At 36.4% G+C, this 15,567-nt stretch overlaps 3 protein-coding genes across 3 annotated transcripts; all 3 read left to right on the plus strand.

Annotated features, from left to right (window-relative positions):
• Positions 1 to 781: 781 nt before the first annotated feature.
• Positions 782 to 4,243, plus strand: LOC148572855 (putative disease resistance protein RGA1). Its single transcript, XM_088506280.1, has 2 exons — positions 782 to 3,522; positions 3,811 to 4,243. Exon 1 carries the CDS (start codon positions 782 to 784, stop codon positions 3,482 to 3,484), a length of 2,703 nt encoding a protein of 900 aa, XP_088362406.1. The 3' UTR covers positions 3,485 to 3,522; positions 3,811 to 4,243.
• Positions 4,244 to 10,382: 6,139 nt separating this feature from the next.
• On the plus strand, positions 10,383 to 15,432 carry LOC148572856 (putative disease resistance protein At3g14460). The gene is made up of 4 exons (XM_088505501.1): positions 10,383 to 14,277; positions 14,525 to 14,643; positions 14,727 to 14,841; positions 14,977 to 15,432. Exon 1 carries the CDS (start codon positions 12,719 to 12,721, stop codon positions 14,261 to 14,263), a length of 1,545 nt encoding a protein of 514 aa, XP_088361627.1. The 5' UTR covers positions 10,383 to 12,718; the 3' UTR covers positions 14,264 to 14,277; positions 14,525 to 14,643; positions 14,727 to 14,841; positions 14,977 to 15,432.
• Positions 10,603 to 12,719, plus strand: LOC148572857 (putative disease resistance RPP13-like protein 1). Its single transcript, XM_088505553.1, has 2 exons — positions 10,603 to 12,620; positions 12,713 to 12,719. Exons 1-2 carry the CDS (start codon positions 10,603 to 10,605, stop codon positions 12,717 to 12,719), a joined length of 2,025 nt encoding a protein of 674 aa, XP_088361679.1.
• Positions 15,433 to 15,567: the final 135 nt, after the last annotated feature.

Consider the following 15,567-nt stretch of genomic DNA (forward strand, 5'->3'; position numbering starts at 1 on the left):
AATGGACACGAGGACAGAGTTACGAAACATAACACCACAAATAGAATTTACGACGCGGTAAGGGTGATGACATGGTGAGGTGTGACAATGCGGTGAGAAAGGTGGCGGGGGTAGTTGCAGAGAGGTTGGATGGAGTATGGACAGTATTAGGAATTTCTTAATTGAAGAAGGGTTATGCAAATAAAGATTAGGAATTTTGGATTTCTATATATATGTGTATGAGAAATGACTAAAAAACATATATAAAAAATAAACTATTAAAAATAATTTAGAAAATTCATAATTTTCGGAAAATAGCGAAAATGGAACGGGAATCCTCGCGCCTGCTTCAGAAAAATTTTGTTTCCCATCCCCATCCCCACAAAAAAAATTCCTCACAATCGAATCTCCGTTCGGGGCAGTCCCGCAAGAATCCCCGCCATCCCTAGTATTTACAAGAGAAGTGACTTCTGAACCCTTCCCTGATAGTAATAAATGGTTTATTCTCCAATGTATAAAAATGGATTGCACCATTTCCCCCTTGTCGATAACATCACCGTTCCATTGCATACCCTGTAACTAAATTTTGCCCGTTGGCCCAATGATGCATAAGGAGCGTGCCAATGGTTCCGACCTGGCCCCCTAAAATAGACTTGTCCTGAGCTCAAGTCTAACCAAACAAACTAACAGAAAACAGATACATACATTCGCGAGTGGCGTTCTTGTTATTAATATTGGAGTTCCGCTACGTACCTTCCTGGGTTCTCAAACACTCAAACAATCAGAAAACAAAGTGATTACCATGGGCAATAATCGCGATACAGTGATCATGGCAGGAGCAAAGGTTTTGGAGAACGCGGAATCTCATCATGAGCCGAGGGCATCAGAGATATCCCTTGCTGTCCTGGATGTCATCGAAGACGCAGAGAAGAAACAAGTGAAGCATCTACAAGTGAAGTCATGGTTTCAGGGCATCAAAGATCTATGCTATGAGTTAATTGATGTTTCTGAAGAATTCGAATTAGTGCAACAGGCGAAGAGGTTACGCTTTGTAGGCCTTCCACTCCTTCAACACCGTAAGGTGAGAAGAATCATTCGTGAGTTTGAGACCCTAATTAAAGACGTCAGCGACTTGAAACTTAGTTCGAGTTCGGAACTACCAGTACCCGAGGCTGAGCTTGAGCCAGTAAATCTTCATTCGAATATTATTGGCAAAGAACTCCTGGTTGGTCGAGATGCTGAAATTCAAGGCTTAATTAGAAGGTTGACTAAGGGATATCATAGATGCATATGCATTGTTGGTGAAGAGGTTGGAACAGGAAAGACAGCACTAGCCCGAAGTGTCTACAACAGTACTCAAGTGAAAAGTAAGTTTCATTTCATGGCATGGGTAACTGTCTCTCGACAATTCAATGTGAAGCGAATTGTTAAGACTATGCTGGAATTTGCTCCTGAAAAACCAGAGTACGTTGGTGATGAATTTGAATTATTGGAACTTGAGCTTCATAAGTTCGTAGTGGACAGGGAAGTCCTTCTTGTTCTGGACGACGTCGTCAAGCTCGATTCGAACCACTTGTCAGATCTAATGAACGTCTTCCGTAGTTCCTCGTGTAGAATTTTGATAACCACGAGGAAGAAGGAAGTCGCAGAAGTAGCAAAAGAAGTAGAAGAATCCACACACACCGTGTTTATGACAAGTCTCTCCCCGGAAGCTTGCTGGTCAATTATCAAACATAACGCATTTGGTGATGATCTGAAGAATGAGTCAACCGTGGAAAGGATATTCGGCCAAGTTGGAAGACAAATAGCAGAAAAGTGCGAGGGGAAGCCAGTTGTTGCTAAATCTTTTGGTGTTATGTTGCGTGGCAGATCTTACGAAGAATGGCATCATGTAATGATGAGTGAAAAGCTGTGGTGGTACGACTTGACATCTGCATCCATGTTGAGTGAATACTTGTATTCTAGAATGCCTCCTGCTTTGAGACAATGCTTGCTGCATTGTTCCATCTTCCCTAAGAATCACTCCATTCAAGTTGACAAGCTCGTCAAACTGTGGATGGCACAGGGCTTTATTGCCTCCCATGAAGAGGACAAGATGGAAATACAAGGCTGGAAATACGTCAAACAATTGCGAGATTGCTCTGCCTTCCAAGAATTTGAACCGGATGGCGAGGGCGCCTTCGTATGCAAATTGGAGGAAGGAATGCATGAATTTATCCAAGATCTTGCGCGAAACGAATACTGCATAAAGTTTCTTGATGAAGGGGCAACCGTGGAAGAGTCCGGTGACAGTGACACCTTAACAAAGCCTCCTCGCTATCGTCACTGTACCCTGTGTCTTGAAGATCAAACCTCTTTCCCAGATTCAATTGACAATGCAGGTAAACTACACACTCTAATGGTTTTGTCCGAGTCTTCCGACATAGATCCAACAAATCTTGCCAGCCTTCTGTATTCTATGAAGAGGGTCAGGGCGTTGGATTTGAGCTCTTGTGCAATAAAGGAGCTTCCGTTGAAGGCAGCTGAATTGCTACATCTAAGGTACCTTAACCTGTCTTTCAATCATGAGCTAAAAAAGTTGCCTTCTGCAATAAGTAATTTGCTTAATTTGCAAACTTTAAATCTCAACGGATGTGATAGTCTTCAGAAACTGCCAAAAAGTATAGGAAAATTGATCAAGTTGCGACATCTTGAGATTCTCTGGACAGCAAGCCTTAGCTACCTACCAAAAGGGATTGCAAGCTTAACCTTGTTGAGAACCTTAAATCGATTCTTTGGGAGCAGTGGTGGTGCTAGCAGAAGCAAAGCATGCAGTCTTGGAGATTTGGAAAATCTAAATAATATCGAAGGGTGTCTTACCATAGATGGATTGGGTGGTGAAACTAAAATTTCTGAATCTACAAGAGCTGGTCTAAAGAACAAGAAAAATCTGCGTGGCTTGGAACTGTGGTTTTCAAAGGTAGGATTGAAGGGCGACGATCAAGTCCTACTTGATAGTTTAGAAGCACCTCCCCAATTGCAATTCCTTGGAATATTTTTCTACCGAGGAAGTTCATTCCCCAACTGGATGATTGAACTGAATGAGCTAAAACATCTAATGCTTGTTAACTGCAGTGAATGCAATGTTTTGCCGCCTTTAGGGAAACTCCCATTCCTTGAATCACTTGAGATCAAGAATATGCCTAATGTGGAGATGGTAGATTTCCAATTTCTGGGAATAGGATTAAACCATGAGGATGCTGGCAACGAAGGCTCCTCATCTGATGAAATTGCATTTCCCAGATTGAAAAAGCTTCACTTCATAAAGTTGGATAAGTGGAAAGGGTGGACTGGAATCAATGTTGATGGTGGAGATAAGAAGATTATGCCTCTACTATCTTCTTTGTCAGTTGTAAACTGTGAAAAGTTAGAATCACTTCCTGACTACATCAAGAGGAAGGAAAATCTGAAACCAGTTATTGAAGGATGTCCTTTGCTACCAGAAAACAAAAAGGCACAAGAATAGATGAAGAGCATGGAGTTCAAGAAACAAAGCAGATTAAGGTAAGCTATTCTTCAACCTGTCCTATAGTAAACATTGTTGGAGTTAATATCTTCTATTAGGTAGCTATATTTCTTTGTCAAATATGTGGATTCTGCATAGCATACAACTGTATTCATAGTTTCAGTTTGCTTGTTTTGCAATTTATGTACATTCATTTTAAGCTAACACTTTAAATAGACTCAGCAATAATTTTTTAAAATGATTAGAAGTTACTTCTTACACTTGTTAGCAAAACTATGCTTGTCAGTACCTATTAACGTTATTATTCCTCCTTACCTGTTAATCAGGTTCAGTTTAGTGTGTTCAAAATCTGCAACCACTGTGGAGTCTACAAAGAATGTTGCACAGATGTGTGTTTTCAACTTTTCTGTGCTCTAGACTAAAAAATCTATTAAGAAGTTGAAGATTGAAGGTCTGTGGTGTCTGGTGCCGAAATTAAAGTCCAATTTCTCAATAAATTGTGTCCAGATATGATAGCACAGTTGTGTGATTTCAACTCAGTTTGGCAAACATCTAAGCTTTGCTACTATGATCATGATGTAGTAAGTTATGGCTATGTACTTGCATGACTATTGAGTTTGCTTTCTATATTCTGTGAGATTTCACTGTAATTTTCCTCTTTCCATGTGTTTCCTCAGAGAACTTGTAACACCATGATTCTGAATATAATTAGTAGCCTTCTCAGTTTGAAGTAAAATTGGTGGTTTTTATTTTTGGAAAGTAGTAAAATTTGTATAAACTATAAACTAGATTGACTATTAATCATGAATATTACTAATTTACTATGAGTTTTATATCGATTATTGTAAGAACAAAATGCTATTATTATATATATACCACTATGGACTATGGTTTCTATTTGTTGGTGATTATTGGCTTGTCATATTATGGTTCTGTAAAATGATGGTAGAGTTTGCACAATGTTAATGGTGTGCCGTAAGTGCTGTGTATTTCTTTTTCTCCAAAAAGATAGTCAAGATATTCTATTTCATCAGTGTTGGAATATGCTCGAAAGGTATAATCTTTGTAGTAAGTTGACTAAGTTCTGTGTATTTCTATTTTATCCTTTATTTTTAGGGTTAACATTATTAAGCATTTTGTTTCTTGTCAAAGCAATATTTGTTTATTGATTTATATATCTTTTAGGTTCTGAACAAGAACAATAACCGTGTCTTGAAATCATATTGATGATCAATGCAACTACATAGCTACCTTGCTCTTTGCACGAGTCAAGAAAGCGTTTTTCCTCCTAGTGGAATTTGCAGGGAAAGATTATTGAGATTTTAGATCCCTATTCAAAGCAAATTGTAGGTTTGGAACTAATGGTGTTATATCATTTTTTTATGTGCATGTTTCTAAGGAACCTGGTTAATGCAAATATGCAATGTTTGTTGTATCTACTACCATGCTTTTGAAAGTTTCATATATGTGGAAAATTGAGGCTATGCACATATTATAGGTTCAGTTCAATTGATTGGACAATGTTTCTACAGCATTAGTATCCTCACAAAATATAACCTTAATCAGTGATGGTGAACCTGAAAATGACATACGTTGATCAGTTGATGTACGGAAATTTATGCATCTATGTGTTTAATTGTGGTAACATGGGAAATATGAAGATCAGAGAATTACATGCTCAGAAATATCTACTAAGAAAAATATGTCCTCTTTGATGTGAATAGTGGGGGTGTGGGAAAATTTGGGCCAAATTTGTTCATGCTTCTGCTTGCAACGATGTTGAGGCAGCTGAGGCAGCATGCAGCAATTGTTGCAATACTTCAGAGATACACGTGTCATGTTTCAGTAAGAAGTAGGAACAATGTCCAACCCAATTTGAAAATATTGTACCCTTGTATCCCTTGATTTTCAACTCCTTCAGACAGACCATTGTGCGGTTGCAAACTGTATATCTCTTTCCGTTTGTGTTTGGAACCATATCATCAACTGAACACCATTCTTTGCGCTCTTTGCTTCTTTCAGATCAACAATATCCTCCTACTTCTTGGATTCCATTGTCTTTGCGCTTGCCCACGACAAAGGATCTTAAAATCCCAAAGTGTTTTAATTTGCTCATTTTTCCGGGCATTTCTTTCAAATTTTTCCTAATAATGTAATTACTTAAATGGATACAATCAATTAATTCTTACCTGAATTACGTAATAAATTTCCTTTTCTTTCACTTTGTAGTTGTAGATAGACTTGTAGCTAAAAGTCACTGCTATGTGTGATACTTATCTTCCATATTTTTCAAAAAATCGAATTTGAAGAGGAACATACGAATCACCATGAACTAAATATTGAAATACTGGAATCAAATTTACTGTTTTTACCATCTTCTGCAGGTAGCTTCAGGATTTCAGAAGAATATGGCAGGAGAAAAGCTGTCTTCCTCTCTATCACTACTTCAAATTCAAGACTGTCCTTTGCTCGGAGAACGCTGCAAGAAGAGTTGCTGCTGAACTCTCCGTAAAGGTAACTATAAACTTGATGGATCTATAGTTATTGATATTTGAAATTGCTCTATATGAATCTAATACCAACTCAAATAGACTTTATATGGGCCTGAAGAGATAGAGAACTACTATGGTCAAGATAAGGATCTGATTTCATTATGGATTCAACCATTAGAATGTGCATTAGGACAGCTTCTGTGGCAGTTGCAACTTGGTGAGCATGTAAGTACTTTTCTAAAAATTTTTCATTGTGGTATTGTTATTTTGATATCAAACTTTTCTCAAGCTGAGTTTATCCCTTTCAGTTCTGTTTTCAAAGCTAAAAAGGATGGCAACAATGTTGAACACATCATTGTGCATTTATCAAAGCAGGTTCTGATCATTTTCTTATGTGAGTGTCTCTCTATATTCCCATTATTAGTGACACATTAAAATGTTCATCATATCATAATTTTATATAAAATTAACGTTTATTAGGAACAGCTTCTAAGAAAAAAGTTTAAAACTTTGCAACAAAATTTCCACAAAGAAAATAATTCCATTGGTCACACAAAAGGCTTGAATGATACTCCTCTCATGCGCTTAGTATACTTTAGCTGGTATTATAAGATTATGTTTGCAAGCTTAATTTGGATATTCCTTTTGAAAATTTGGTAACATAAAATGCTAATTATATTATTGGATTGTAACTGCTAGCTTTCAACTAAACTCTCTATGAGGATTAAGCTTGATGATCAATGGGTATTCAATCTTTTTTTTTTTGGTCTTGGGGGTATTCATATTTCATATCGCTCTATCTCGTGCATTTCTTGTGGATATCAACTAAAAATAGATTTTCTAGAGGGCCTGAAGATTTTTTTTGTTAATCTAGTTCGGGGATTTGGGCTGGACTTTTTTTTTTCAGATTGACATATACATCATTGTACAAAAAATTAATGGAACAAATTCCAAGCATGAGTATTGAGTGCTCATTTTATGTTTGATAGGTAGACAGTGTAAAACATAGTTATTTTTAACCTCTGTTATATTATATAATTAGATGTATGTATAAAATAACGAGAACGCATCAAATTAAATTCAATAAGAAATGACATAAAAAGCAAGAAAGATCTAATTTTCAAGAGGGTCTGAAGATGAAATTCTGAAGTAAATTTTTTTTGTTAATCTACTTCGGGCTGGGCTTTTTTTTCAAATTGACACATACATCGTTGTACAAAAAAATTGATGGAACATTGCTTATGGGATGAATTCCTAGCATTAGTGCTCAGTTTATGTTTGATATAGGTAGACTATGTAAAACGATGAACCACATCCTTTTTTTTTTGAAGATTATTTATACAGTTAATGTAAAACATAGTTATTTTTACCATTGTGATATTACGTAATTGAATGCGCGTGTAAAATTAATTTATACTGATAATATATTAAAATTAAATTCAATAAGAAATGACATAAAAAGCAAGAAAGATCTAAACAGAGAAAACAGAATTCCAATTACATGTACCGATGATGTTCTAATATTACATTGAACTTGTTAAATATCTTTTTCTTGACAAAGGTATGTTTGTTTTCACTATTACCAACCCAAGTAAATGTTAGGTCCCAAAAAATAATAATAACATCAACATGAGCTGCTCCTCACTAATATTAGCATTAAGAGTATCCAGATGCTCATTTTAAATAAAAGCAACCTCAGTGAGCGATAAAATTTGTAGAAGACCGAGTAAAGATTTACTTCATTTGACAAACAAATTATGGACCATCTTGTTATTAGATAAATAAATATTTGTTTCTATGGTTTAATAAACTAAAGTTGATTCATCTGACCAATCACCTAATTAAAGATTGATAACTATTACCTTTGTCGTGATTCATGCCACAGTTGAAGCCTTCCTCAACTTGCAGTTTTGTTGCATCTTAGAGACTTAAAAAGATACAATAAAAGTTCAAAACAAACTATCTAAGACTAAGGCATTAAATTATTAAGACAAGTACCATGCATTCTTGTTATTAATAACTTAATAATATAAGGGTAATGCTAGGGAGATAAAAAAAAAACAGCCAGAACTTACTTTATTTAGCATTCATTAATTATCGCAACAATTAATATGTTACCATGATATACATACAAAAATCTGGTGCCAAAATGCTCTTAGTTTTATATAGTAAGTTTCCACAAAGACTAGTAGTGTCAATTGGTGACGCGGAAACAACACCACTTGCAAGAAAGAATTAAAAAATGAGTTAGAGCAAAGCCAATTAAGCACTCCATTTCTATGAATTTTCTAAGTTACCTCGGAGACCGATACCGTGTCTTGTTGCTATAAGGAATCATTGACCGCGTCTAAGTATATACCACTTTTTTTGGAAAGCTTTCTTGGGTTAGAGTATAATTAAGATCAATTAGCATTATTTAGCATATTTAAATATTAATTATAGGATATGTTATTTTTATTATATCGATTTTTTTAATACTTATAAATACTCTTCTATATTTTATCATGAGGAATGCTAGGGGGCCAGCAATTTTGGTGTTTTGTAACCATCAATTGGCCATCAATAGTATTTTTAATGGTGTGAGATTATATCTAATGGTGGAGATCACTCACTTTTGATTTGATGGTTAAGTGCTGGCCAGAAAATACAAAAGTTGGTGGCCTCCTAGACTTTTCCATTTATCATTTCACACAACTTAAATACACTCAAACCTTTTCTCTATCGTCCTCTTTTACCTTTCTAACACTTGGTTTTAACTCTCTAGAATTTCTTGATAATGTATTTCTCTAAGAAGACAACAATATTTACATCCAAAAATTCAATAAAAGAATCATTATGATAATTACCGAATGCTGTAATTACCTAATGCACGTTTAAATTTTGGTCGTGCATCAGTTGAAAAATGCTTCCTCAACTTGCAAATCTAATAGCTTTATAGCATCCCTGGGAACTAAAAACACAGAATGTGCATACAAGGAGAAAAATCATCGTTTCTACCAACAGCCACATTTTTCCAACCAAAAACGTGGCCACAAAGTAAGCGTAGCAATTGATACCAAAATACGTGGCTATAGAAAATTGTCCACAGTTGAACAGGTGACCATTTGAAAAGCGTGACCAGTTATAGCCACATTTTTCAGCTTTTCAGTACACTTCTAATTAAAACATGGTATAAGACAAATTTTCTTGTAGTAATATAACCGGAAAAAAAAAAAAAAAGAAAACTGAATTCAATTTGGTTGTACTCAACTTAAGAATATGGATTAACAATTTGGTTGTCTCTACTAGCTAGGAATATATTATTGAAAAAGTAAGGATATAATGGATTATGTTTTACAAATGTAACCTTACTTCATGTATTAGAGCATGAATTCCATAAGTAATCTGCAGGATCAAGCATCATGATCTTAACAATCTTTAATCTGACTGCTCAAATAATTGCATTTATTATTGGTTGCATATTTCACTGTCATTGATTTTTGGTATCAATATTAGTGTGAAATATAATTTTCATATAGATTTGTTGTCATGCAAGTATATTTGCTACTAATTATTTTATTTTCTGAGTAATTACCCAAATCAGTCCCCAAGGATTTTAAAAGTGGACACTTTAGTCCCCAAGAAAAATTAATACACAGATTAGTCCCCAAGGTTTTATTTTGGCGGACAAATCAATCCCAGTTCATTTTTCGGGCAAAGTAATTACCAAAATCAGTCCCTAAGGATTTTAAAAACGGACATTTTAGTTCCCAAGAAAAATGAATTGGGGACTGATTTGTCCGCCAAAGTAAAATCTTGGGGATTGATCTGTGTATTAATTTTTCTTGGGGACTAAAGTGTTCGCTTTTAAAATCCTTGGGGACTGATTTGGGTAATTACTCTTATTTTCTTTTACAAAATGTACATATTTTCTTTTATTAACCGTACTAGCTATTACCTTGGTTGTGCAAAAGTTTGAAACCTTGCTCAAGTTGCAATTTTCATTTGTTACATCTCTCTCGGAAATAAAAACACGAAAAATGATCATAAACTAAGCATAAGACGTTTGTTTGGAATGCTAAGAATTAGAATTCATTGAAGAATTGAATTTTTTTTATTGTTTTGGAACAATTTAAAATGAATGATTTGAATTTTTTTGAGAATTTCAATTCTCATCTTTCGACCAAAAGGGAATTCTAATTTTCAAATTTACTCACACACTCTTTAAACTTGAATTCTATTCTATTAATATATTATAGTCATTTCAAATTATAGAATTGAGTTTCAAATATAAATAAATTTTTTTCTTAAAAGAAATAGAGTTAAATGGTTTCCAAACAACTTCACAAAGGTGCTTAAAGACAGGTACCGCGTGAAGCCAATGTCTAAACACTTAATTTCCACGAAGACTAGTTTCCATTGGTCACGCTCTAGATTTTTTGAATACTTTGTTTCATCCTTCAAAGAAGAAGAAGAAGAAGATAAAAATGAAGTCAACTGCAAAGTCAGCTATGCACTCCACTGCTTAAAATTATCCCCTATTATTGCTGAATACCTTTACCTTGCAGCATTATTGCACTCTCTTCTTTACATTCTCAAAATCCAATCACTCACTCATTCATTTCCTGTTGTTGTGATCATCATACCATGGCTGGACCACTATTTTCTGGAGGTTTAGTTTCTGGCTTGGCCAACGTTGTTCTAGACAGGCTCAGTTCACATGAGTTTGTCTTGGTGTGGGGCAACAAGCTGGTTGAGAGGCTCAGGACTGCTATCCGGGTTGCAGAAGATCTGGCTGCTAACATTGAGCAGGAGCAGTTTGGAAACGAACTTGTGAGAAAATGGCTTGATAGTTTCAGGGATGCTCTCTACACTGCTAATGATTTGCTGGACGATGTGCTCACCAAAGCCGCCACTCAAAAGGTGGTACGTTTCTGGCGCTTTAACTACGTCAATCCTGAAGGTAGGCAGACAGTAGTAGATAAGATGCAAGAGGTGGTTGAAAGAATAGAAGAACTTGCGAAAAGGGAATCTAGCCTTGGTCTCATATTTATTCCAACGGGTAGCCCCTCATTGAGATTGAGACCTCCATCCACTTCTCTTGTGAAGAGGAATGTGTTCGGCAGGGATGGTGACCAACAGGCACTAATCAAGATGCTCAATGACAACAATCATCATAACTTGTCCGTCATCTCTATTGTTGGTATGGCCGGGGTTGGTAAAACTACTTTAGCACAATGCCTGTACAACAACATGGATGTGAGGATGGAGTTTGATCTAAGAGCATGGATTTGTGTTTCTGAACATTTTGATGTTGTTGACGCTACAAAGAATATTATAAAACGGATCTCTTGGGGTGTTTGTAGTCTTGACAGCTTTGATTTACTTCAACAAGATTTGAAGGAAAAACTGTTAGGAAAGAAGTTCTTCATTGTTTTGGACGATGTTTGGAGTGAAGACGCTGACAAGTGGAATAGTTTTATCACCCCTTTTCAACATGGGAGAAAGGGAAGCACTATTCTTCTAACTACCCGCAAGGTAAATGTTGGTTCAGGGATCCAAAATTGTAACTCATACCCTCTTGAGAAACTGTCGGATGATTATTGTTGGTCTATTTTTGCGGATAATGTATTCTTTCCTAAATTAAATGGGAGTTCAGACCTCGAAAGAATCGGCAGAAAGATTGTCGAGAAATGTGATGGCTTGCCGTTAGCTGCAGAAACACTTGGAAGCTTTTTGCGCGCAAAGCATGATGCGAGGGAATGGAATAAAATACTATCGAGTAACATTTTGCAAATTCCTACGATAGAAAATAAGGTTATGTCTTCATTATTAACAAGTTACTATCATCTGCCGACATATTTAAAACAATGTTTCATTTATTGCTCGTTGTTCCCAAAAGATTATTATTTTGATAAAGATGAACTAATCTTGCTGTGGATGGCCGAAGATCTGTTACCACCACAACGGCGGAGAGAGAGTTTAGAAGAAATTGGTTGTAAGTGTTTTGATGAACTAGTTTCCAGATTATTTTTCAGAAAGATTCAATTTCATCACAATTATTTTGTGATGGATGATATCTTGCATGAGTTAGCAATACATCTTGCTGGAGAATTCCATTGCAACTTGGAAAACCTTGGTGAAAATGAGGAGATAAAGATTCAGACTCGGTATTTGTCCTTTGGAATGTTGAATAGTCGTAATTCCATTGCTAAATTGGAAAATCTAACGACATCCTTGTGTGTGGACGATTTGTTTAGCATGGAAAGCATAGCATCAAATTTAAAAAACTTGAGAGTTTTATCCTTTTGTAAACTTGATGTATTGCCTGAAATAATAGGTGAATTGATTCGTTTACGCTATTTGAATCTCTCTTGGACAAATATTAAGACACTGCCAGAGTCGTTGTGCAACTTGTACAATCTACAAACATTAATGTTGTATGAATGTACCAAGTTGACCATGTTGCCTAGTGGCATGCACAAGCTTGTGAAGTTAAGGCATCTTGATGTTAGGAAAACTCCTTTGAAAGAAATGCCGGGAGGAATAAGCAAATTGGAAAACTTGCAATTTTTAAGTAGCTTTGTTGCGGGCAAGCATGAAGATAACGGAATCCAAGAAGTAGGAGGGCTTGCTAATCTTCACGGATCATTTGAGATTAAGAAGTTGGAGAATGTTGTTGACGTCAGCCAAGGAAGGAGTGCAAGGATAATAGATAAGACGCACATCGACGAATTATGCTTGGAATGGTCTTCAGCTGCTAATGTGGTTCAAAACACAAACAGAAAGAGATATACTGGAGAGCTTGCAAGCGCACGATGACTTGAAAGTGTTGAAAATCAAGGGATACAAGGGTACAACATTTCCAGATTGGTTGGGGCACTCTGCCTTCACCAATATGACAAGTGTATCTCTGGTGTCTTGCAACAATTGCTTCAAGCTGCCTTCACTTGGAGAGTTGTCATCTCTAAAGTCCCTGCGCATTGAAAGGTTTGATCAACTCAGGAGTATTGGCATGGAGTTGTACAAGAACGAAGGGGATCATCATTCTTCGCATATTCCACCATTTCCCTCACTGGAGACATTGGAATTTCATGATATGCCATCTTGGGAGGAGTGGCACTTACCTGACTTTGAAACTTTTCCTCAACTCCAGAAGCTTCAGTTAACAAATTGTCCAATGTTGAAGGGCGATATGCTTAATGGCGTATTCTTGAGGATGGTTTCTTCTTTGTCAGATGGTTTGGAAGTTCGCAAACTACATATATCAGAAGTTCCAGAGGGATGGAATCAAGAGATGATACTTAATGGCTATACTTTATCAATTAAGGGATGTGTGTCGGTGGTGGATTCTGCGTTTAAGGCAATGAGCAACAACCATCTAAGTCACCTCCAAGAAATGCACATCTCAGGGTGTTGGTCTGGTTTATCCTTTCCGGGCAATTCTTTACCCAGATCTTTGCAAAAGTTGAAGATCATGGATTGCAGAAAACTGGAATTCCCCCAGCAACAGCCGGAGCAGAAGTATGATTTGGTAGAGCTACAAATTGAAGACAGCTGCCATTCACTTACCTCATTATCATTGGATTCCTTTCCCAATCTCACGAATCTCGAGATATCGTTGTGTCTGAATCTGGAATCAGTTTCAATGTCAGAGCCACCGCACGCTGCTCTTCAACGTCTCACCATCAATGGATGCCATAAATTAGTGTCATTTGCAGGAGAAGGACTGGCTGCACCCAACTTGACTCATCTCAGCATCACATATTGTGACAAGTTGGAGGCATTTCCGAGTCACATGAATACTCTTCTTCCAAGTTTACACTCTCTCTGCATAGGAGCTTGCCGGAAAATCTGTAAGGTGCCAGAGGGTGGTTTTCCGCCTAACTTGAAAGAGCTTGTTTTGGAAGGTAGCGACGAGCAAATGAAGGAGCTATCATGGATGGCCAACTTAGGCGCCCTCACTAAGCTTACTATGGATTTTTCTTGCGTGAGGTCATTCACACAGGTTGGTTTGCTGCCTTGTCTTCCCTCCCTTACCACTTTGCACCTTTGTTACTTTCAAAATCTGGAGACTTTGGAGTGCAACCAGCTTCTCGGCCTCACTTCGCTCCAACAATTACACATTTCATATTGTCCAAAGCTGGAGAAGATGGAAGGAGAAAAGCTGCCTTCCTCTCTCTCACTACTCAAAATTCAAGACTGTGATTTGCTGGGAGAACTCTGCAAGAACAAACATGAACCAATTTGGCCTAAAATTTCCCACATCCCCACCATCGAAGTCAATGGGCAACAAATTTCTGAATAGAGATTTCTGACAAGGTAATACTCTAATCTTTCATGTTTGTCATACCACAGTTAAATTCATACATGCTTAAATGATACTTCTTAACACATATTTTTCTATAAAATTGCATTTAGAGCAGAACAGAAGATATTAATTAGTAATTACCATGAATTAAGAGTTCATTCTGGGTGGTTAAGTGGACTAATATGTTAGGAATCGTAAGACTTGATTTCTATTTTAGCTTCAAGTTGGTACTTTATTCCTCGCCATATTTTACTTCAGGTTGGAGAAATATGCTGGGAGAGAAACTGCCTTCCTCTCTGTTACTACTTCAATTCAAGACTGTCTGTTGCTTGGAGAACACTGCAAGAAGAAGAGTTGCTGCTAAACTCTGTATGAAGGTAACTATAAACTTAATGGATCTATAGGTAGTGATACTTGAGATTGCTCTATTTAGTAACATTTCTTATGGATACCTACTCAGATTTTCCAGGGGCATGAAGAGATGGGTAACTACTAGGGTCAACCTAAGGATCTGCTTTCTTTATGGATTCCACCATTAAAGTGTGCATTAGGCAGCAATTCAACTTGGTGAGCATGTAAGTACGTTTGTAAAATATTCTATTGCAGTATTGTTATTTTTCTCAAGCTGAATTTTTCCCTTTCAATTCTGTTTTTGAAGCTAAAAAGGAAGGCAACAAACTTGATCTCATCCTTTTGTATTTATTATGCAGATCATTTTCCTTTATGTGAGCAAACACTTTTTGGGGTTCCTCTCTAAATTCCCATTAGTGTATTAACCTCATCAAGTGAACGATCGAATGGTCAAATCTTTTCTTGTCTAAGTGGAGATTCTTCACTCATAGTACTTCAATTTCGAGGTGTGGTTGTGATCTGAGCTCTCAAGTCGAACTGCCAGAAAGTCTGTAAACAAGCATCATTGATTTCATTTTGTTGATGTGTATGTGTCCTTGTACAAGAGTTGTATATGTATGCTTATTAGTACTTCTAAGTTTTGAGACATCTTTGTAGCTTTGATTTGGATAATAGTATACCTATATACCTTCCTGTGGGTTTTTTTGATCTCTCACATTGAGAGGTTTTTTCCCACATTAAACTTTGGTGTTCTGTTTTTCTGCATTTTCTTCAATATTTTACTGCTATTAACTATTATCATAGTGTGACTATATTATGTTTGCCTTTGTCAGGTCCATTCCCTTCCCACTATTCTTAGATTGAAGTCAAATATAATTGAGTATATTGCTTATGAACCATAAATATATAGGATTCTCACAAGATTAGAAGCCTAAGCAAATCATATTAAG

Source organism: Arachis ipaensis, chromosome B2, assembly GCF_059453495.1.
Source record: "Arachis ipaensis isolate K30076 ecotype BB chromosome B2, ASM5945349v1, whole genome shotgun sequence".
Taxonomy (NCBI): domain Eukaryota; kingdom Viridiplantae; phylum Streptophyta; class Magnoliopsida; order Fabales; family Fabaceae; genus Arachis; species Arachis ipaensis.

What these genes read in the sequence shown, in the direction of transcription:
- LOC148572857 (XM_088505553.1), top strand. Translation starts at nt 10,603, where the DNA reads ATGGCTGGACCACTATTTTCTGGAGGTTTAGTTTCTGGCTTGGCCAAC.
- LOC148572856 (XM_088505501.1), top strand. Translation starts at nt 12,719, where the DNA reads ATGTGGTTCAAAACACAAACAGAAAGAGATATACTGGAGAGCTTGCAA.
- LOC148572855 (XM_088506280.1), top strand. Translation starts at nt 782, where the DNA reads ATGGGCAATAATCGCGATACAGTGATCATGGCAGGAGCAAAGGTTTTG.